The sequence below is a fragment of the Barbus barbus genome (assembly GCF_936440315.1).
Source record: "Barbus barbus genome assembly, chromosome: 18".
NCBI lineage: Eukaryota > Metazoa > Chordata > Actinopteri > Cypriniformes > Cyprinidae > Barbus > Barbus barbus.
This window is the reverse complement of record NC_136746.1, coordinates 18,354,146-18,370,275: the sequence shown is the minus strand read 5'-3', so window position 1 is coordinate 18,370,275 and position 16,130 is coordinate 18,354,146. Positions and strand designations below refer to the sequence as shown.

At 37.7% G+C, this 16,130-nt stretch overlaps 3 protein-coding genes across 4 annotated transcripts in view; 1 reads left to right on the top strand and 2 right to left on the bottom strand.

Annotated features, from left to right (window-relative positions):
* The window catches only part of LOC306884667 (metal transporter CNNM2-like), a 10,630-nt gene extending 7,491 nt beyond the window's left edge, over positions 1 to 3,139 (bottom strand). The window contains exon 1 of the mRNA XM_079440736.1: positions 1,583 to 3,139. Within this exon, the coding sequence (XP_079296862.1) occupies positions 1,583 to 3,035 (1,453 nt within the window). The 5' untranslated portion in view covers positions 3,036 to 3,139. The remainder of the gene's footprint in view (positions 1 to 1,582) is intronic.
* On the top strand, positions 3,083 to 16,130 carry LOC306884669 (steroid 17-alpha-hydroxylase/17,20 lyase; the record flags this gene model as incomplete). 2 transcript variants are annotated; one of them, XM_079440742.1, is made up of 9 exons in its annotated part: positions 3,083 to 3,213; positions 11,308 to 11,585; positions 11,664 to 11,802; positions 11,906 to 12,135; positions 13,431 to 13,517; positions 13,781 to 13,990; positions 14,073 to 14,242; positions 15,101 to 15,204; positions 15,283 to 16,130. In XM_079440742.1, 8 exons carry the CDS (start codon positions 11,340 to 11,342, stop codon positions 15,534 to 15,536), a joined length of 1,440 nt encoding a protein of 479 aa, XP_079296868.1. In that variant the 3' UTR covers positions 15,537 to 16,130. The 2 variants fall into 2 exon arrangements, with proteins under 2 accessions (XP_079296868.1, XP_079296867.1); XM_079440741.1 differs by lacking the exon at positions 3,083 to 3,213 and having other exon boundaries at positions 11,253 to 11,585.
* On the bottom strand, positions 4,841 to 10,020 carry LOC306884678 (BLOC-1-related complex subunit 7). Its single transcript, XM_079440773.1, has 5 exons — positions 9,863 to 10,020; positions 9,580 to 9,642; positions 6,647 to 6,690; positions 6,289 to 6,309; positions 4,841 to 6,180 (listed from the first exon to the last, which is right to left on the bottom strand). Exons 1-5 carry the CDS (start codon positions 9,992 to 9,994, stop codon positions 6,129 to 6,131), a joined length of 312 nt encoding a protein of 103 aa, XP_079296899.1. The 5' UTR covers positions 9,995 to 10,020; the 3' UTR covers positions 4,841 to 6,128.

Sequence of the window (16,130 nt, the reverse complement as noted above, 5' to 3'; positions counted from 1 at the left end):
ATTTTGAATGCAAATACCTCTCATTCCTGTGAAGAGTCGTTTTTATAAAACTAGAAAAGCCAACAGTAAACAGCCACAATCAAAGCTGCTTACATAACAAACAACAACCTGAAATCAAGCAATAAAGATAATAAAAATAAACAGCGGAGCACAAAATAAATAACCTGGATGCATAATATCCAAGAGGAACCTTGAATAAGGATATAGAAAATATACAGATATAGACCAATCGGAGACCAGCAGTTTAATGGTCACTTGCCCTTTGATCAGGTGACAACCTGCTTTCACCATAACAGCATATCACTATTTTGTGTTGAGTAAACACAGTTTGAAAGCTATGAGGAGTCACAACAAAGACACGGAGAGAAAGGCTTATGTGGGTGATATGGAGTCCTTTACACAGGAGATGTGGGGGCTTCTAAGACAGGCTTTGTTGATGGACTCAAGCTCGACACTGTACTACACATATACCTTAATTGTTGCCCAAATCTGGTTAAGTCCATTTACTGTTCAGCCACAATTTGTGGAATGTCGGGCCACGGTCCTACTATGGTCTGCGTTCGCAACTGGGTGACAGCGTGTTTGTAAATTACCATCGAACGCAGAATACTTCAACCCAAACTGGCTTCTGCTTTGAAACAACTGACTACTAAATCGATTAAGACACACTTTAACTAAAACGATATAATTTACCCATTTAAATACATATGTTACAACTGCATTCTTACAGAAACTAATGGCATAACTTAATCCACTCATATTGTTGTTTGGTATTGCTGTCATTAAATAATTCACTGGTTCAGACATCATGTTCTGATTGCTCCGGGCACCGAGTGGAAATTACAAGCCAGAATGATTACTCAGTGCCTGTTGAAAGAATGAATCCCTATAAACAGCAATCATGAAACAGCTTTATGGGATGTGATGTTGTAAAATAAAAACTTGGGTTATATGCAAGTCTAGGCTAGCAGTGGATATGGCCTTTTCCTGAACTCTGCTCCAGAGATCAATGTTATATCTGAGCCAGAGATCCATTTGCATCACTGACGGTGAAGTTTAATTCAATCTTCTTTAACTGTCTTCATTGAACCCCACACCTCAGAGAAAACAGATCATCAACTGGTACCATCACAATATTTTATATTACATCCAATAATAATATTATTAATATTAACAGAATATGAATGGAGTCTGTTTTGTATGTTACTTTAGAGCAATGCTTGAAACCTTTACTGACCCAAAGACCCCCAAAGCCCTGCATGGGGGAAAATTTTCTCTGCAAGGCTTTATAAAAACATTCATTAGCTAAATATTAACTAACATTTATAAATAATATTTATATTCTCTCTTAACTTTTAATCTAACTTTAGTGGTTACTGAAAGTTTGAAAATACCGTTTAAACGAACATTTACAAACGATAAAGACCACATACTTTTATTATAATATACCTGAATTATTAAAAAAACAATAACATTATAACTTTAATACTTGTAAATCCCCCCACCTCTTTTATATAGCTGAATTCCTCAACAATTGAAGGTGTAGCTCTAAAAAAATATCAATGCACTGTATACAACGTACCTTTTTTAAACTCCTCGAGCATGGCATCCAGCTTTGTATCATTGAAGACGAAATGCAGCGGGTGGCTGTAGAACTTGGTGATGGTTTTCAACGGCGTGCAGTCATCTGGATCCACAAAGGCCAAGTCCTTGACAAACATCAAGTCCACAATATGACATCTCTCGCCCTCATACACAGGTATTCGCGTGTAGCCGCTCTCCATGATCTCAGACATGGTGTTGAAGTCCAGGGTGGCATCGGCGGCAATCATGAAGCAGTCTCGCAAAGGCGTCATGACATCCTCCACAGTTTTAGTCCTGAGCTCCAGAGCGCCCTGGATGATGTTGAGCTCCTCTTTCACCAGGTCATTATACGGATCTGTCACCCTGAGCATCTCCAGAAGCTTCTCCCTGTTGTACACAGTGTTGATCTCCTGCCCCAGCACGTGGTCCAGGAGTTTACTGACGGGATATGATGCAGGGAAAGTGAGGATCATAAAGAATTTAGTCAGGAGTATAGTGTTTGCGCCCACGGCGAGCCCATGCCTGGAGCAGATGGCTTGTGGCACGATTTCCCCAAAAATCACGATCCCTATAGTGGACACCACTACCGCGATCAGCCCTGATCCTGCGATGTCATCGAGCAGGATAGTCAAAGTGGTATTGACCAAGACATTTCCCAGGAGCAAAGAGCACAGAAGGTAGTTTCCTTGGCTTCGGACTGGCTCGATCTTCTTCGCGTAATTCTTCTCCTTCTCAGTCCCGCAGTTTTGGACAATCCGGAGCTCCATGGGATCCAGCGCCATCAGTCCCAGATTCAGCCCGCTGAACATGCCGGACAAACACAACAACATGGCAATAAAAATCACCTGCAGCCAGAAAGGAAGCAGGAACTTCTTCTCCTCCACCACGATCACTTTAGTGTCATGCCCCTCGTGATAGATCCAGGTGCTCTCGGACCACGAGTCCTGCGCGCCAGGTGTGGTGGTGGCGATGCACAGGTAATACACTTTGCTCTTCTCAGTTTTTCGCAGAGGTTTCACCTCCATTTCAATAATCCCAGATGTCTTTCTGTTTACCTCCACGTTGGGAAGGATGATGATATCGGAGGATCGGATGCCGCAGGGATGCGAGGCAGGTGCGTCTCCGATGCTCTGGCTCTCCGCAGGTGCGCTGCTGATGCTGTGCTCCGTAAAGGCGAGTTTGGACCACGTCTCGTTGTTGATGTTTTGCCCATAGACCCTCAACCTGACATGAGAGCGCTCGCTGACGCGCAAAAAGCCTCTGTCCATAAACGACACCTCGTCGGTGTCCTCGAGCCGGAGGCCAATGATGACGGTCTCTTCTGGCGCGTCTTTGCCATCAATGCTACTGATCAGATAACTGCTGACAATTAAGAATATAACAGTCAATGATCTAGCCCGGTTCAGCGCCGCCATATTAGAAGTGGGCACTGCGGTCCATTGCTCTGCCATGTTGACAATGGGCAGACTTTAGTTAATGCATGTAGGATGCCACGGTCAGAGGGAATCCGTGTCCGCCTTCATCCTCTCTATAGCAGTCCTGACATCAAGCAACAAGGCCGGCATTACTCACCGCGTATCGCTGCCTCTGCACCAAGATGACACACCAGCACGCTCTATGTGAACTGCTGTGAGTACAGATGCTTTATGACGGACGGTCGTTCTGACCAATCCAATCGCGTATGCAAATTGAGACCAATGGGATCCAATGACATCTCGCGGAATGTCGGAGGGAAGGCGGTGCTATCGGGCATAAACGCAGTAGTGGGTGTATCCAAAGACCAATCAAAATGAGCGGTATCTAAAAAGTGGGAGTGGTCACCGACGGCCAACGGTATGTCACCATTGAAACTACTGACCAATACATGCATTAACGTATTGAAATCTCGGGGTTAATTCTGAAAACTGAGAAAAACAGTATGACGATTGTAATAGATTAAATGATACATAAGGAAATGCATAATACAATCACGACGCACAGATTAAAATGATTCGCTTGTAAGCGCGTGCGGGTCTCTCTGCCACATAAACAAACTCGTAACGCCTTCATTCATTCATGCCTTCGTTATGACAGTTCCACAAGACGTCCAAAAAGTCTGTTCTTAATTCTTTCATAGAACCAGTAGATTGAATGGCAAACCAAATAGATTGTGATGATTCAGAAAATCACAGAAAGAGGAAAATTTGGACACTAATATACATTATGGCTGTGATTTTAAATTGCCCTTATTTTGTCACCTTTTGGAGAGACTTTAAATTGTAGAAGACAAAACGATTTTAATAAAACATTACATTTAGAACTATCTATATAATATACATAACGAGACATTCTAAATTTTGGCTATTTTATATTTAAATAGTTTGAGAATTTTAATAATAATACTTCATTCACAAAATAAAAAAAGTCTTTGACTTAGTCAGAAAAGACAAAACTGAACCCTAAAACACTAAAAAGGTAAAATCCTAAAACACTAAATAGGCTTTTCACTCATGCACACACACACACACACACACACACACACACACACAGAGAGAGAGCGAGAGGAAGAGTTTAGTGTGCATTTCTTGCTCTATCTTCTTTGCATCATATTGGGAAAATTGTTTATATTAGTTTGTATTTCTATTAGCTCATATAAGAAGGCAGTAGGTGATCAATATGAATGTATATAAAATTAGAGAGAGAGAGAGTTGTTATTTTTATTTTATTGTATTTATGTATTTATTTTCTCTCATTTATTACTCATTTACTGTCTCCTTTTTTACTTTGATGGTTTCACTATATTCTGTATTTTATTCCGTATTCAAATGGTTTGCCAATACTATAACACAAATTCATACCAATAAAGCAACTTGAACTTGAAGTTGAGAGAGAGGGATATTATAGTCCTTGCATGATTGCATCCTTGTAATCACTAAAGCCTATTAACCTGTAATCTTCCGCTACACTTTATTTGCTCTATGGAAATGTGTTTTACCTATAGAGGGAGCCAAAACACTGACAATAATACATTGTCAACTTTCCTCCTTTTTCAAAATCAATACCACTTGAACATAACCCACAAAGTCAAACAGGGCAATATAAAATGTGCAAGATGATTTTGCTGATCTGACCATTACAACCATTCTTAGCTCTGTAAATATTTCTAATGTGCTTTATTATACATTATATGTACATGGTGCATACACTGTATCATAAAGCAAACTAGAAATGTCTTTTTTGCATAGATTCATAAATTAAAAATAAGGATATACAAGCTAAAATACCATAATTTTTTAATGGGGGGGGGGGGGGGGGGGGGTTCATTATGTGTTTATATATACAATTTATTTATACCCACCCACAACATATTAAGTTTTAAGACATCATCCTTTTAGTAATGATTAACTCAAGACTTGCTTTTACACATGCTCTTGGCAGATTGCAAGACTTCATTATTATAGACCTTGAGTACTGATAAGTTAAACTAGGGAAGGTACAGAACATTCTTTCCCATTCAAGGTCTCTCATGATCCTGTGAATGTGAATGGGCAGATGTGCATATAGTGCAAGACCTTTTACCAAGCACTTAAAGTTAATCTTTGTTATTTATAAGGCTAGCTGTTTATATCGTATAACTAACATTTATCTCAGCATTTTCTATTTCTTTTATTTTCTTATATTATTCATAATTTTATAAAAAAATAAAAACAATATGTACGTACATATTAACATATTATAAATGCAATTGTTTGCATCCAATGTATTGTAACGTTGAAACTAGATGTTGATACTCATGGTTATATTTTGACTGTAACAATGTAAAAAATGCACAAGTCTTGCAGACACAAGTCAAAACTTGCAGCTGAAGTGAATAGTTATGCTCAAGGCCTTGCTCTAGGTCTAGGACATCCATCTGCTTGCCCTTGCAGAGGAGCTGCTGATATTGCATTGTCACGTATCCCTGTGTTGAACTTTCAGCAAAGGACACGTTTCATTCATTTGCTTTTCCACATACATTTAATAAAGTTGCTCCAAGCTTAGACCTAAAATATGAATTAGCAAAATGTGCAGAAACAATTCTGTGACATGTTATACAAATATATTCAAGTAAATTTGGCACAACAACACCATTAAAAAAGACATAAATTAACAAAATACAATTTGTACATTTGGTGTACAGTGAATTGGGAAATTTTGACTACGCAAGATCTAAATGTCTAAAAGCAAATGTTCTCACACAAACTTAGGCTTAAAATATGAGACAAAAACAGAGTATATTGTTTTGACATTGTACTATCATTTCAAAAAGACAAATATGAATACTGGAAACAATCTCCCACAGAAAAGCCTTCACTTGAAGGTCTTAAGCATGTTTTTCATGACCACCCATAATCAGGTGTTAGAGAATAGGAGGATGTTGGGCTGTGCCTTTTTTTTTTAATAGCAATCTGCTATGCAATAAGCCATCATCTGCAGTCTCAAAAAGTGATGGGATCTACTGTTAAAAAAAATCTGTGAAAAACTAGAGAATGCGATATACACAGCATGTTATCAGAAGGGCTCCGTTATTTCATCAAGTGTTTGAGCTGGTCTTGCAGGTTTTTGGAGTGTTCTACACTGTGAAAGACATTACAGATGAAGAGTTACCAAAGGTTTAGAGAAATTCACAAAAAAATAACATGCAATTATTTAAATAACTTGAATGACCTATATTTAATAACTTACTTCTTTTGAATGGCCTCTTGCCTGGATTTAAAAGATAAAGAAATATATCAGATTTAAGTTTTGTTTTTATTTAGTCTTAACTATGAAATAACACAAATTAAAGTATGGGAATTATGTAGTGACCAAAAAAGTTCAAGTCAAGTCACCTTCATTTATATAGTGCTTTATACAATACAAATGAAAAACGTTTCTTTGTAAAGGAACTCAAACACAGGCACATTTACAAAATTAAATTACAAAAACAGAAAAACTTAAACAAAAAATAGGGTTATGAGGTATATGAGTGTTTCCTTTGACTAGTACTGTACGAGATGTTAATGCAGATAAATGCAGTGTGGATGTATAATTGTCTACTTACTGATATTGCAAGTGGGTTGTTATAATAGACATCTTCCGTAGACTCTGCAAGAACAAAGATACTTGGGGAAGTTACATCTGATTTATTCAGACCTGCAAACTCATCAGAGAAAAAAAGGTGACAGTTTTTTTTTTTTTGGGGGGGGGGGGGGGGGGGGGGGGGGTGCAGAATGGGCGACGCCGACACTGTGAACGCATTAGCCTTGCACGTTCGCCAGATTCTAAATAGTCATTGTTTACAAGTAATGCGGCGCATCCAATGCAACAAGACGTCAAATTGCTTTGTTACACTGTATTACTCTCGCATCAGCTGTTGTCTAAACAGTCACATCTACCTACATCAACACATCAAAAACGCTTTAAAAGTAGGGCTACATCCAGCTGACTTGAATGACTGCTGCGCACACGACAACCTCCATAACGTGTCGTTAATCAGGGTAGCTCAGAATTGGAGTAGTAGCCAGAACTCAGGGCAGAGCACCTGGCTTAAGTTAGGGGCTAATGATAAGGTTGCAACCTAAGTTGGCTATCTGAAATACTATATACTTACGTAGCAAGCTAAATGGTTAACTTTAGTTAGCAAGAAGGTCAGGCAATGCAGGAATTAACATTACAACTAGCTAACAATGTTAGATGGCTAGAAAATTTGCTATCTTGCTAACGGAAATTCCAGCATTGGATCCGCTTGTATTGCTTGCTATTAAGCATTTTGCTCGAAGCATAGGCTAACTGTATGAAAAAAACCGCTAACTTAGCTGACGTTATTTGACTTAAGCAAACAAATAGCTGTTGTTTAGCTCCAAATAGGGGTGGGCGATATGGGAAAAATATCATATCACGATTTTTTTTAGAAATATCACGATTCACGATTTTATCACGATTCTTTGTCATGTTAGTTTTACTATTTTGGTTTTACAAGTTGTCTGAGCATTACAGCCAAACTAGAAAGACAAAGACAAAGATATTTAGGCCAAAGTGGGTGAAGATAAAAAATCTTTTTCATTATTTTATCTTTCTTATTAAAAATTAAGAACAAAGATACACATTACAAATACACATAATATACAAATAATAAAAAAAAGTGCTTTATTTTCAGGTACAATAGGTGTATTTAGCAGAGCATTCAATGAAATTGAATGAACAAATATAAAAATAAAACACTAGATAGACTGATTCCTAAAGCAACTGTATTAAAGATTTTCAGTCAAGAATACTGAGTGATTTTTCTCTTTGTTTTGTTAACGTTAAATGAATAGTTCCCCCAAAAATTAATATTCTGTCATCTGTCTGTCAATTCTGTCATAATGTTGTATTTTTATATCATCATTTACTCAAAAGTTGTTTTAAACCTGAATGAGTTTCTTCTGCTGAACATAAATGCTATTTTGAAGAAGGTGGAAAACCAAACAGTTGCTGATCCACAGTGTCTTCCATAGGATTTTTCTTTCCTGCTATCAAAGTCAATGTGGACCAGCAACTGTTTGGTTACCCTCATTCTTCAAAATACCTTATTTTGGGTTCAGCACGAGAAAATTAATAGAGGTTTGGGACAACATGTGAGTGAGTAAATAATGACAGAAATTAAATTTTAGGGTGAACTATCCCTTTAATGACAGTCGACAGCATGTTTAGTGTCCTGTCCCTTTAAGAGCTGCACGCATCTAATAAACAGGCACGCATCTTTTTCTCTCTTAACTATTTACTTTCATTTTAGAGATAACCAACTCAGTCTGTATGTAAACCTTGTGTGTTTTGACAGTATTAGCGCAAAATATAACTTAGTTGAGTAATCAGGCGCTCGCGCTGTTAGACAGGCGTTTTAGTGCGTGCTTCAGGTGTATGCGCTCAGAAAAAGCGCACGTCAGACCAGCGCGCGAATTAAACATTTAACCAGCAAGGCTTGTGTGCAAATAATGTACTTTTGCGATCGCGAATAAGTGCAGTGTCCTGTCAGAGTAACTCTACTGCTGTATGTCGTGTTGTACAGTAGAGACGGAGGCGCCAGAACTGTATTTGATATAATGTGTTCTGTAGCAAGATACTACGATATTTCTTAAAAAGCAGATCGTGGAGACATTTGTATCGTCCACGATCAAAAATCGTCATATTGCACACCCCTAGCTCCAAAAAGACTGATTTACCTTGAATTCAATTTCCATCAGAGTTTCCACATTAGGTCAGGTGTCTCTTGACAGGCGCGAACACAGATGGCAGTGTGTTTCAAGATCCTGAACCAAGCGCTGAGATTCCGATTGGTCCAGAAAAAATGTCATTTATAAGAATGGTCCAATAATGGCCTACATGGCACGCAAGCCCACCCCCACCTCCCTCTCTTGACAGGCGCGAGCTCAGTAGAGATTAAAAAACGCAAACCCCCCCCCCAAAAAAACTCTCCGGTTCTACACGATTCACGTGAATGACCCAATTGACAATAAAAGCGGCGATTGTCGCCGAAAAGCGACAAGTTTGCAGGTATGTTTATTAAACATTAAATAGCCAACTGTATCATATTCGATACATGGAATTCTAAGGCCTCTAAAATATAAATCAACATGATCAAAGCTACTGAAAATCAGTTGTATACAATCTACTACATGCCTTCTGTCCCCTGACTGATAGTTCATGCTTTTTTAGCAAGTAAAATGCCTTTTAGCAGAAGCAACTTTACTTTATTATCAATACACTAAAATCATATTAAAATTTAAAAAGCATAAAATATGATACAATAGTGTTTTGAGGACAGTATAACTCTCAATCATATCAATGCATTGCATTATGTGCACCCCACAATAAAAACTAGAGCTTTGATCATAAAACTAAAAATTTGAATAATATTACTGGGAGAAACAAAGTGACAGCTGTTATTTATATGTATTTTATGTAGTCTGTTATATCTTATAAAGAAAGCTGTTATAAAACCTTTATATCACTTACATCTTCAGAATGCAGAATTGCATCTTCTTGAATGACCATATTTCTGGCTGCCTGGCTGAGTAGCTGTGAATTAGAAGAGACCACTGTTAATTTTATGAGATAACGGCATCTTAAAACCTAGTGAAACGCCTGTCTGTACATCATATGATGGCAAATATTTGGGCATATCAATCCCAGGATATACTAAGTTTTGAGGCTTGGCTCCAGTGAGTATTACTATGAGGAGGAAATAGACAGCCGGGCAAATATCTCGTCTTATATATATAACGTTTCGTATATTTACTTCTTGGCTCCTGGATCCTTTCAACACTTGACGGGTTAGAGCGATCACATCTCCACTGCAAGAAGTGACTTTATCAGATAATAAACCTTTAACAGATTGACCGAAGCGAGGCTGCGTCTCGGAGGAAGCCATCACTGTTTACTACGACAACAGGCGAGGGACAATTTGAAATATGAACGCGAATGACACAGACGAGAGGATGGGGAAGATGTTTAGTTAGGCTACTTAGATAACTTTATCTAAGTCATCTTTATCTAACGTCATCGTTATCTTCGATATCTTATAACTTTAAGTAACTTACTTGGTAAAATACGTTTAACACCAAAGCACCTAAGTGAAGTCAAGTCAAGTTACAGTTTATTTGAGCACATTTCATATTCATTCTATTTTTGTGTTATGTGATTGCACTATATTTTATGTAGCCTATCCTCGTTTTTATTCCTAACCGTTTTAATTAATAAAAAAAAAAGTAAATTTAAAATTTTTACTCTTTGCTTTTATTAATGTGCTTATGTTTAATGATTATTTTAATTCCCATTTATGTAAAACATTTTGAATTACCATTGAGTATGATTTGTATGAAATGTGCAATAAAGTTGCCTTGCCATACGAAATCTATTAAATATAAATAATTATTTAACATAAAAGCAATATCTAGCATCAAAATGATGTAGGCCTATGTTTAAAATACTATAGTGACTACTAGCCAACATTTGTTATACATTTTTTTTATTTTATAGACAATTTTTCTATGTAATTTTTGCATTTATTTTATGTTATTATATGATGTTTTAAGCAATTATTGGAAAACCACACAAAACAGGGTTTTAATGTGCGCAACAACAACAAAAAATCATATAGAAAATTGAACAGACTATGAACTTAGTCTTAAAGACAATAAGGTTTAGTTTGACCTATTAATGATCATCATTTTCCAAAGGTTAAGCACCTTTATATGTTCATTTATCAAAAAATAAAAGGCTATTTTGTTTTTAAGACTTTCAAGTCTAATTTTGTATACTATTTGTAGAAAATGGCATTTTATCAAATGCACAGCAGGCTACAGCACGCAGTAGTGATTGTTTCTGCAAGCTCCAAAAGAAGTATAAATCACAAAGTTAAGCTAAAAGTTGAAAAGAAATGTTACATTTCAGGAAAATGTCCAAAAAGAAACGGGCTGTGTTCAGACATGCACTTCCATGCATTTTTTGAATGTGGGGAACCAATCATCAGCTTTGTTGAAAACAGCCCAGATGACACTTGAAGCTAAACTATTTCAGGGTCAAGGAGGTGGCATTGATGAATTTGCATAAATATCTCCCATCGCCTCGCTCATACAGGCAGTGCTGATTTGAAGAGCTGGTGAACACTTGGTTGAATGTAGCTGACAATGTCTGAGCCACTCATCCTGCCATGGCTTCTCTGTTCATGCCTGTTCTCTGCAGTAATTCTAGCAGCGCTGTATCTCAAAAGGAAGATGAATGGATTTGTGCCAGGAGACAGATCTCCTCCAAGCCTCCCATCACTCCCCATCATCGGGAGTCTCCTCAGTCTCGTGACTGACAGTCCTCCACACATCTTCTTCCAACAGCTGCAAAAGAAATACGGAAATCTTTATTCCCTCATGATGGGCTCCCACAAAGTCCTGATTGTGAACAACCACCATCATGCAAAAGAGATCCTCATCAAAAAAGGAAAAATATTTGCAGGAAGGCCACGAACTGTAAGTAAACTGCATTATTTTCATCAGCAGCTGAATTCCACTAAAATATTTACTTTAATTTATATGTTTGTCTTTAAGGTTACAACAGACTTGTTAACTCGAAATGGGAAAGATATAGCATTTGCTGACTACAGTTCCACATGGAAGTTCCATCGGAAAATGGTGCATGGAGCTCTTTGCATGTTTGGTGAAGGTTCAGTTTCTATTGAGAAGATAAGTGAGTATCACTGCAGCCAGCATGGCATAGTACAAATATATAAAGCAACAAAATATATATACAAATCAGAGCCTGCTACCTAATTCTTACTTTCCATCTAAAGTCTGCAGGGAGGCGAGCTCTATGTGTGACATGTTGACTGAATGCCAGAACAGCGCTGTGGATCTGGCACCAGAGCTGACACGTGCCGTCACAAACGTGGTGTGTGCCTTGTGTTTCAACTCCTCATACAAACGTGGAGATGCTGAGTTTGAGTCCATGCTCCAGTACAGTCAGGGAATCGTGGATACAGTCGCTAAGGACAGCTTGGTGGATATTTTCCCATGGCTGCAGGTAAGCTTTAATATGTGATAATAATGTTTCTTACAAGATTCAAGATTTTTATTTGTCACATATGTAACCGGTTCTACTTCGCCTCGCTCCGAGCGGGATTCGAACCGCGGTCTCCGGCGCGGGAGCTCTAACGAGGAGGCTAAAGGCCACGGCCCCTAGCGTCAGTCGCTAGAGCGACTCTTCTTTGAGATCAAGGGAGTGAGGTTTACACGCACCAGCACACTTGCCTGCGTCTGTTACACTCACCCCCCTAAACCTCACTCCCGTCCGGGTCAACGGCACCAATGTAACCGGTTCTACTTCGCCTCGCTCCGAGCGGGATTCGAACCGCGCTCTAACGAGGAGACTAAAGGCCACGGCCCCTAGCGTCAGTCGCTAGAGCGCCACTTCTTTGAGATCAAGGGAGTGAGGTTTACACGCACCAGCACACTTGCCTGCGTCTGTTACACATACACAATTATACAGGGTATAACCAGCAGTGAAATGTAGATCAGGTCCGCTCCAAGGACAGTGCAATTATAAAGTATACAGATATTACGAAAAAGAAAAGTAGAAAAAATAAGAGAATAAAATAAAATAAAAGATAAAAAATCTAAATATAAATATGAATGTGCAGGTCAGTATGTTGTTGACTTAAATATTAATAAGAGGAATGTGCAAAAAGTTGTACAGGGTATTTAAATAGCAGCAATATGAGGTATGAATTATGTAATATGAATGTAATATGAATATTGTGTGTAATATTGTGAATATTGTGTGTAATATTCAGTGTAATATGAATATTACACTGCAAGATTCTTAATTGTTTTGGAAAGAGGTCTCACCAGGGCTGCATTTAATTGATCAAAATTACAGTAAAAACAGTAATTTTACAATTAAATATTTTAAGTTTAGAATTTAATTTATTTGTGTGATGCAAAGCTGAATCAGCATTTTTTTTTTACTCCAGTCTTTAGTGTCACGTGATTTGCTGCTCAATAAATATTTCTTCTTATTATCAATGTTGAAAACAATTATACTTTATATTTTTGTGAAAACAGCAATAAATTTAAGGATTCTTTGATGAACAGAAAGTTGCAAAAGAACAGCATTTATGACATTATTTAAATGTCTTTACTGTCACTTTTGATCAGTTTAATGCATCCTCTCTGAATAAACGTATTGAGAGTGATGAATCTTATTTTTGAACAGTAATTCTTGGCTTTCCTAGTGGTTAGTTGCCTAAAATATCTTAAAAATAATTTTTGTCTTATGCTTTGAATTCTAATTGCCTACATATGTATTTTTCCTCCAAGATATTCCCAAACAAAGACCTCAAAATCTTAAGACAGTGTGTTTCAATCAGAGACAAACTGCTTCAAGAGAAATACGAGGAACACAAGGTAAACGTGCATCTTCACTATTACAAAAATTCAAATGAAAGTTCTGAATATTCCCTGTTTGTAATCAACGTTCATAAAAGCTGTGTGAACAATAAACAGTTTTAGATGGAGTGTAACATTTCAAACCAGGATATGTCAACATATGTATAAATTATAGTGTAGACTAGACTCAACAAACAGCAGCTGGCAGTGCTCTCAGAGAAAAAGCCTGTGCTTTAATATGATTTCTCCCTCAATAACCTGGGATTTGTCTCTCTCTACAGGTGGATTACAGCGATAATGTCCAGCGGGATCTCTTGGATGCACTTCTGAGGGCCAAACGCAGCTCAGAGAATAATAACACCAGCACTCATGATGTTGGTTTAACTGAAGACCACGTGCTCATGACTGTAGGGGACATCTTCGGGGCAGGGGTGGAAACCACTACCACTGTACTCAAATGGTCAATAGCTTACCTTGTCCATAATCCACAGGTAAATAAATTGCTCATAACTGGCTTTTCGGAATCAGTTCTTGCAATGAAACTTAGTAGATGTTCTTTACATTTGGCATTAGGTGCAGAGAAAGATTCAGGAGGAGCTGGACAATAAGATTGGAAAAGACAGACACCCTCAGCTCAGTGACAGAGGGAATTTGCCTTATCTAGAGGCCACTATAAGAGAAGTTCTGAGGATCCGACCCGTCTCCCCACTTCTCATCCCTCATGTGGCGCTCCAAGACTCCACGTAATTAAAACAAACAAACAACTCATATATTTTTCCTTTATTTATCAAGGATGCATTAAATTGTTTTATAATGTTACTAATCATTTCCATTGCTACTTTTGATCAAATATTACTGAAATTTGTATTACAGTTTCCACAAAAATATTTGGCAGCACACCTGTTTTCAATATTGATAGTAAAAAGAAATGTTTCTTGAGCAGAAAATCATATTACAATGATTTCTGGAGGATCATTGTAATGATGCTGAAAATTCAGCGTTGTCATCATAGAAATAAATTACATTTTAAAATATATTCAAATATGAAAGTTATTTTAAATTGTAATACTATTTTGCAATATTTTTGTTTTTGCTGTATTTTGGATCAAATAAATGCAGCATTGATGAGCATTGAAGAGACTTGTTTTAAAAAAAATGCTAAAATATCTTACCCATCTCAAACTTTTGAATAGTGTATCATTTTTACATTTTTATTAATTTAGCTGACGCTTTGATCCAAAGCGACTTACAATTGCTATATATATATGTCAGAGGTCGCACGCCTCTGGAGCAACTGGGGGTTAAGTGTCTTGCTCAGGGACACATTGGTGTCTCACAGTGGATTCGAACCCGGGTCTCTCACACCAAAGGCATGTGTCTTATCCACTGCGCCATCACCACCCCCCATCATTCCGTTTGATTTATTCTTTCATTAATTTTTGCTATTTATTTTTGATGCTTAATGTCCTTTGCTTGAAAATATGAAAAACACCCAAATTATGGTTTTAAACTTCCCAATTTTGCTCTCAGGGTTGCAAAAATTTCAGTAGTTCATATAAAATATTGTCCAGTCGTGATGTCTGCTCTGCTCTCTTTGACAGTGTGGGAGAATACACTGTGCAGAAAGGAACCCGAGTCATTATTAACCTGTGGTCTTTACATCATGATGAGAAGGAATGGAAGAATCCTGAGCTGTTTGACCCAGGTGAGAATCTGCCGTGATAACAAACATTCATGTAATCTGTGAACATTACCAAATACAATGAATCGTCTAACCTGACAGGACGATTTCTGAACGAGGAGGGTGATGGTTTGTGCTGCCCATCGGCCAGCTATCTGCCCTTCGGCGCAGGGGTTCGAGTTTGCCTCGGCGAGGTCCTGGCGAAGATGGAACTCTTCCTCTTCCTGTCATGGATTTTGCAAAGGTTCACGCTTGAGATGCCCGCTGGCCAGCCTCTGCCTGACCTCCAGGGCAAGTTTGGTGTGGTTCTTCAACCCAAGAAATTCAAAGTCGTTGCTAAACTAAGAGCAGACTGAGAAAAAATCCCACTAATGCAACACTGCTGAGTAAATGTATTGTGCGTCTTTTGTACTCTTGTGACATTTGTATTTTTTTTTTATGAAACCTGCAATCAAATATCACAAATCAGACATGCATATAATTAATATCTTGAGACAGTGTGACTCCATGAGTAACAGTTATTGGTTATTGAACAGAGTGCAACAGTCAGGTTCTGAAGGTAAAAATCTCCTTAATTGAGCTGTTATCGGTGGTATGTGCTTTTGTTGAAGCCATCAGTGCGCATTATTTCAACTTATTTTTAATCATGGAATTCTTGATGAAAAACTACATTACCCATAATTCTGCAAAGAAATATCCACCAATCTGAAAATCAAAACAAGCAAAAAACTTTAGCACCCGCCCACTCCTATGAAGCACTGTGAATGTTGTCAATCTCTGCATTCACAAACACTTAAATTTGTAAATATACATGCATATTTGACAATAAATATGTCAAATATGTCTTGTATACACATAATCATCTTTAAATCAAGTTATTTTCCCTCCATTTTTTTAGTAATGTCAATTTATTCTTTCCTTCAATAAAACTATTAAGTACACAGTCTTGT

Excerpts from the sequence above, each read along its gene's own strand:
- LOC306884678 (XM_079440773.1), bottom strand. The coding sequence starts at position 9,994 with ATGGCTTCCTCCGAGACGCAGCCTCGCTTCGGTCAATCTGTTAAAGGT. Across the intron at positions 9,643-9,862 it reads AAGGATCCAGGAGCCAAGAA|CTACTCAGCCAGGCAGCCAG; the intron begins GTAAATATACGA and ends TCTAATTCACAG. Across the intron at positions 6,181-6,288 it reads CAAGAGGCCATTCAAAAGAA|TGTAGAACACTCCAAAAACC; the intron begins GTAAGTTATTAA and ends TGTCTTTCACAG.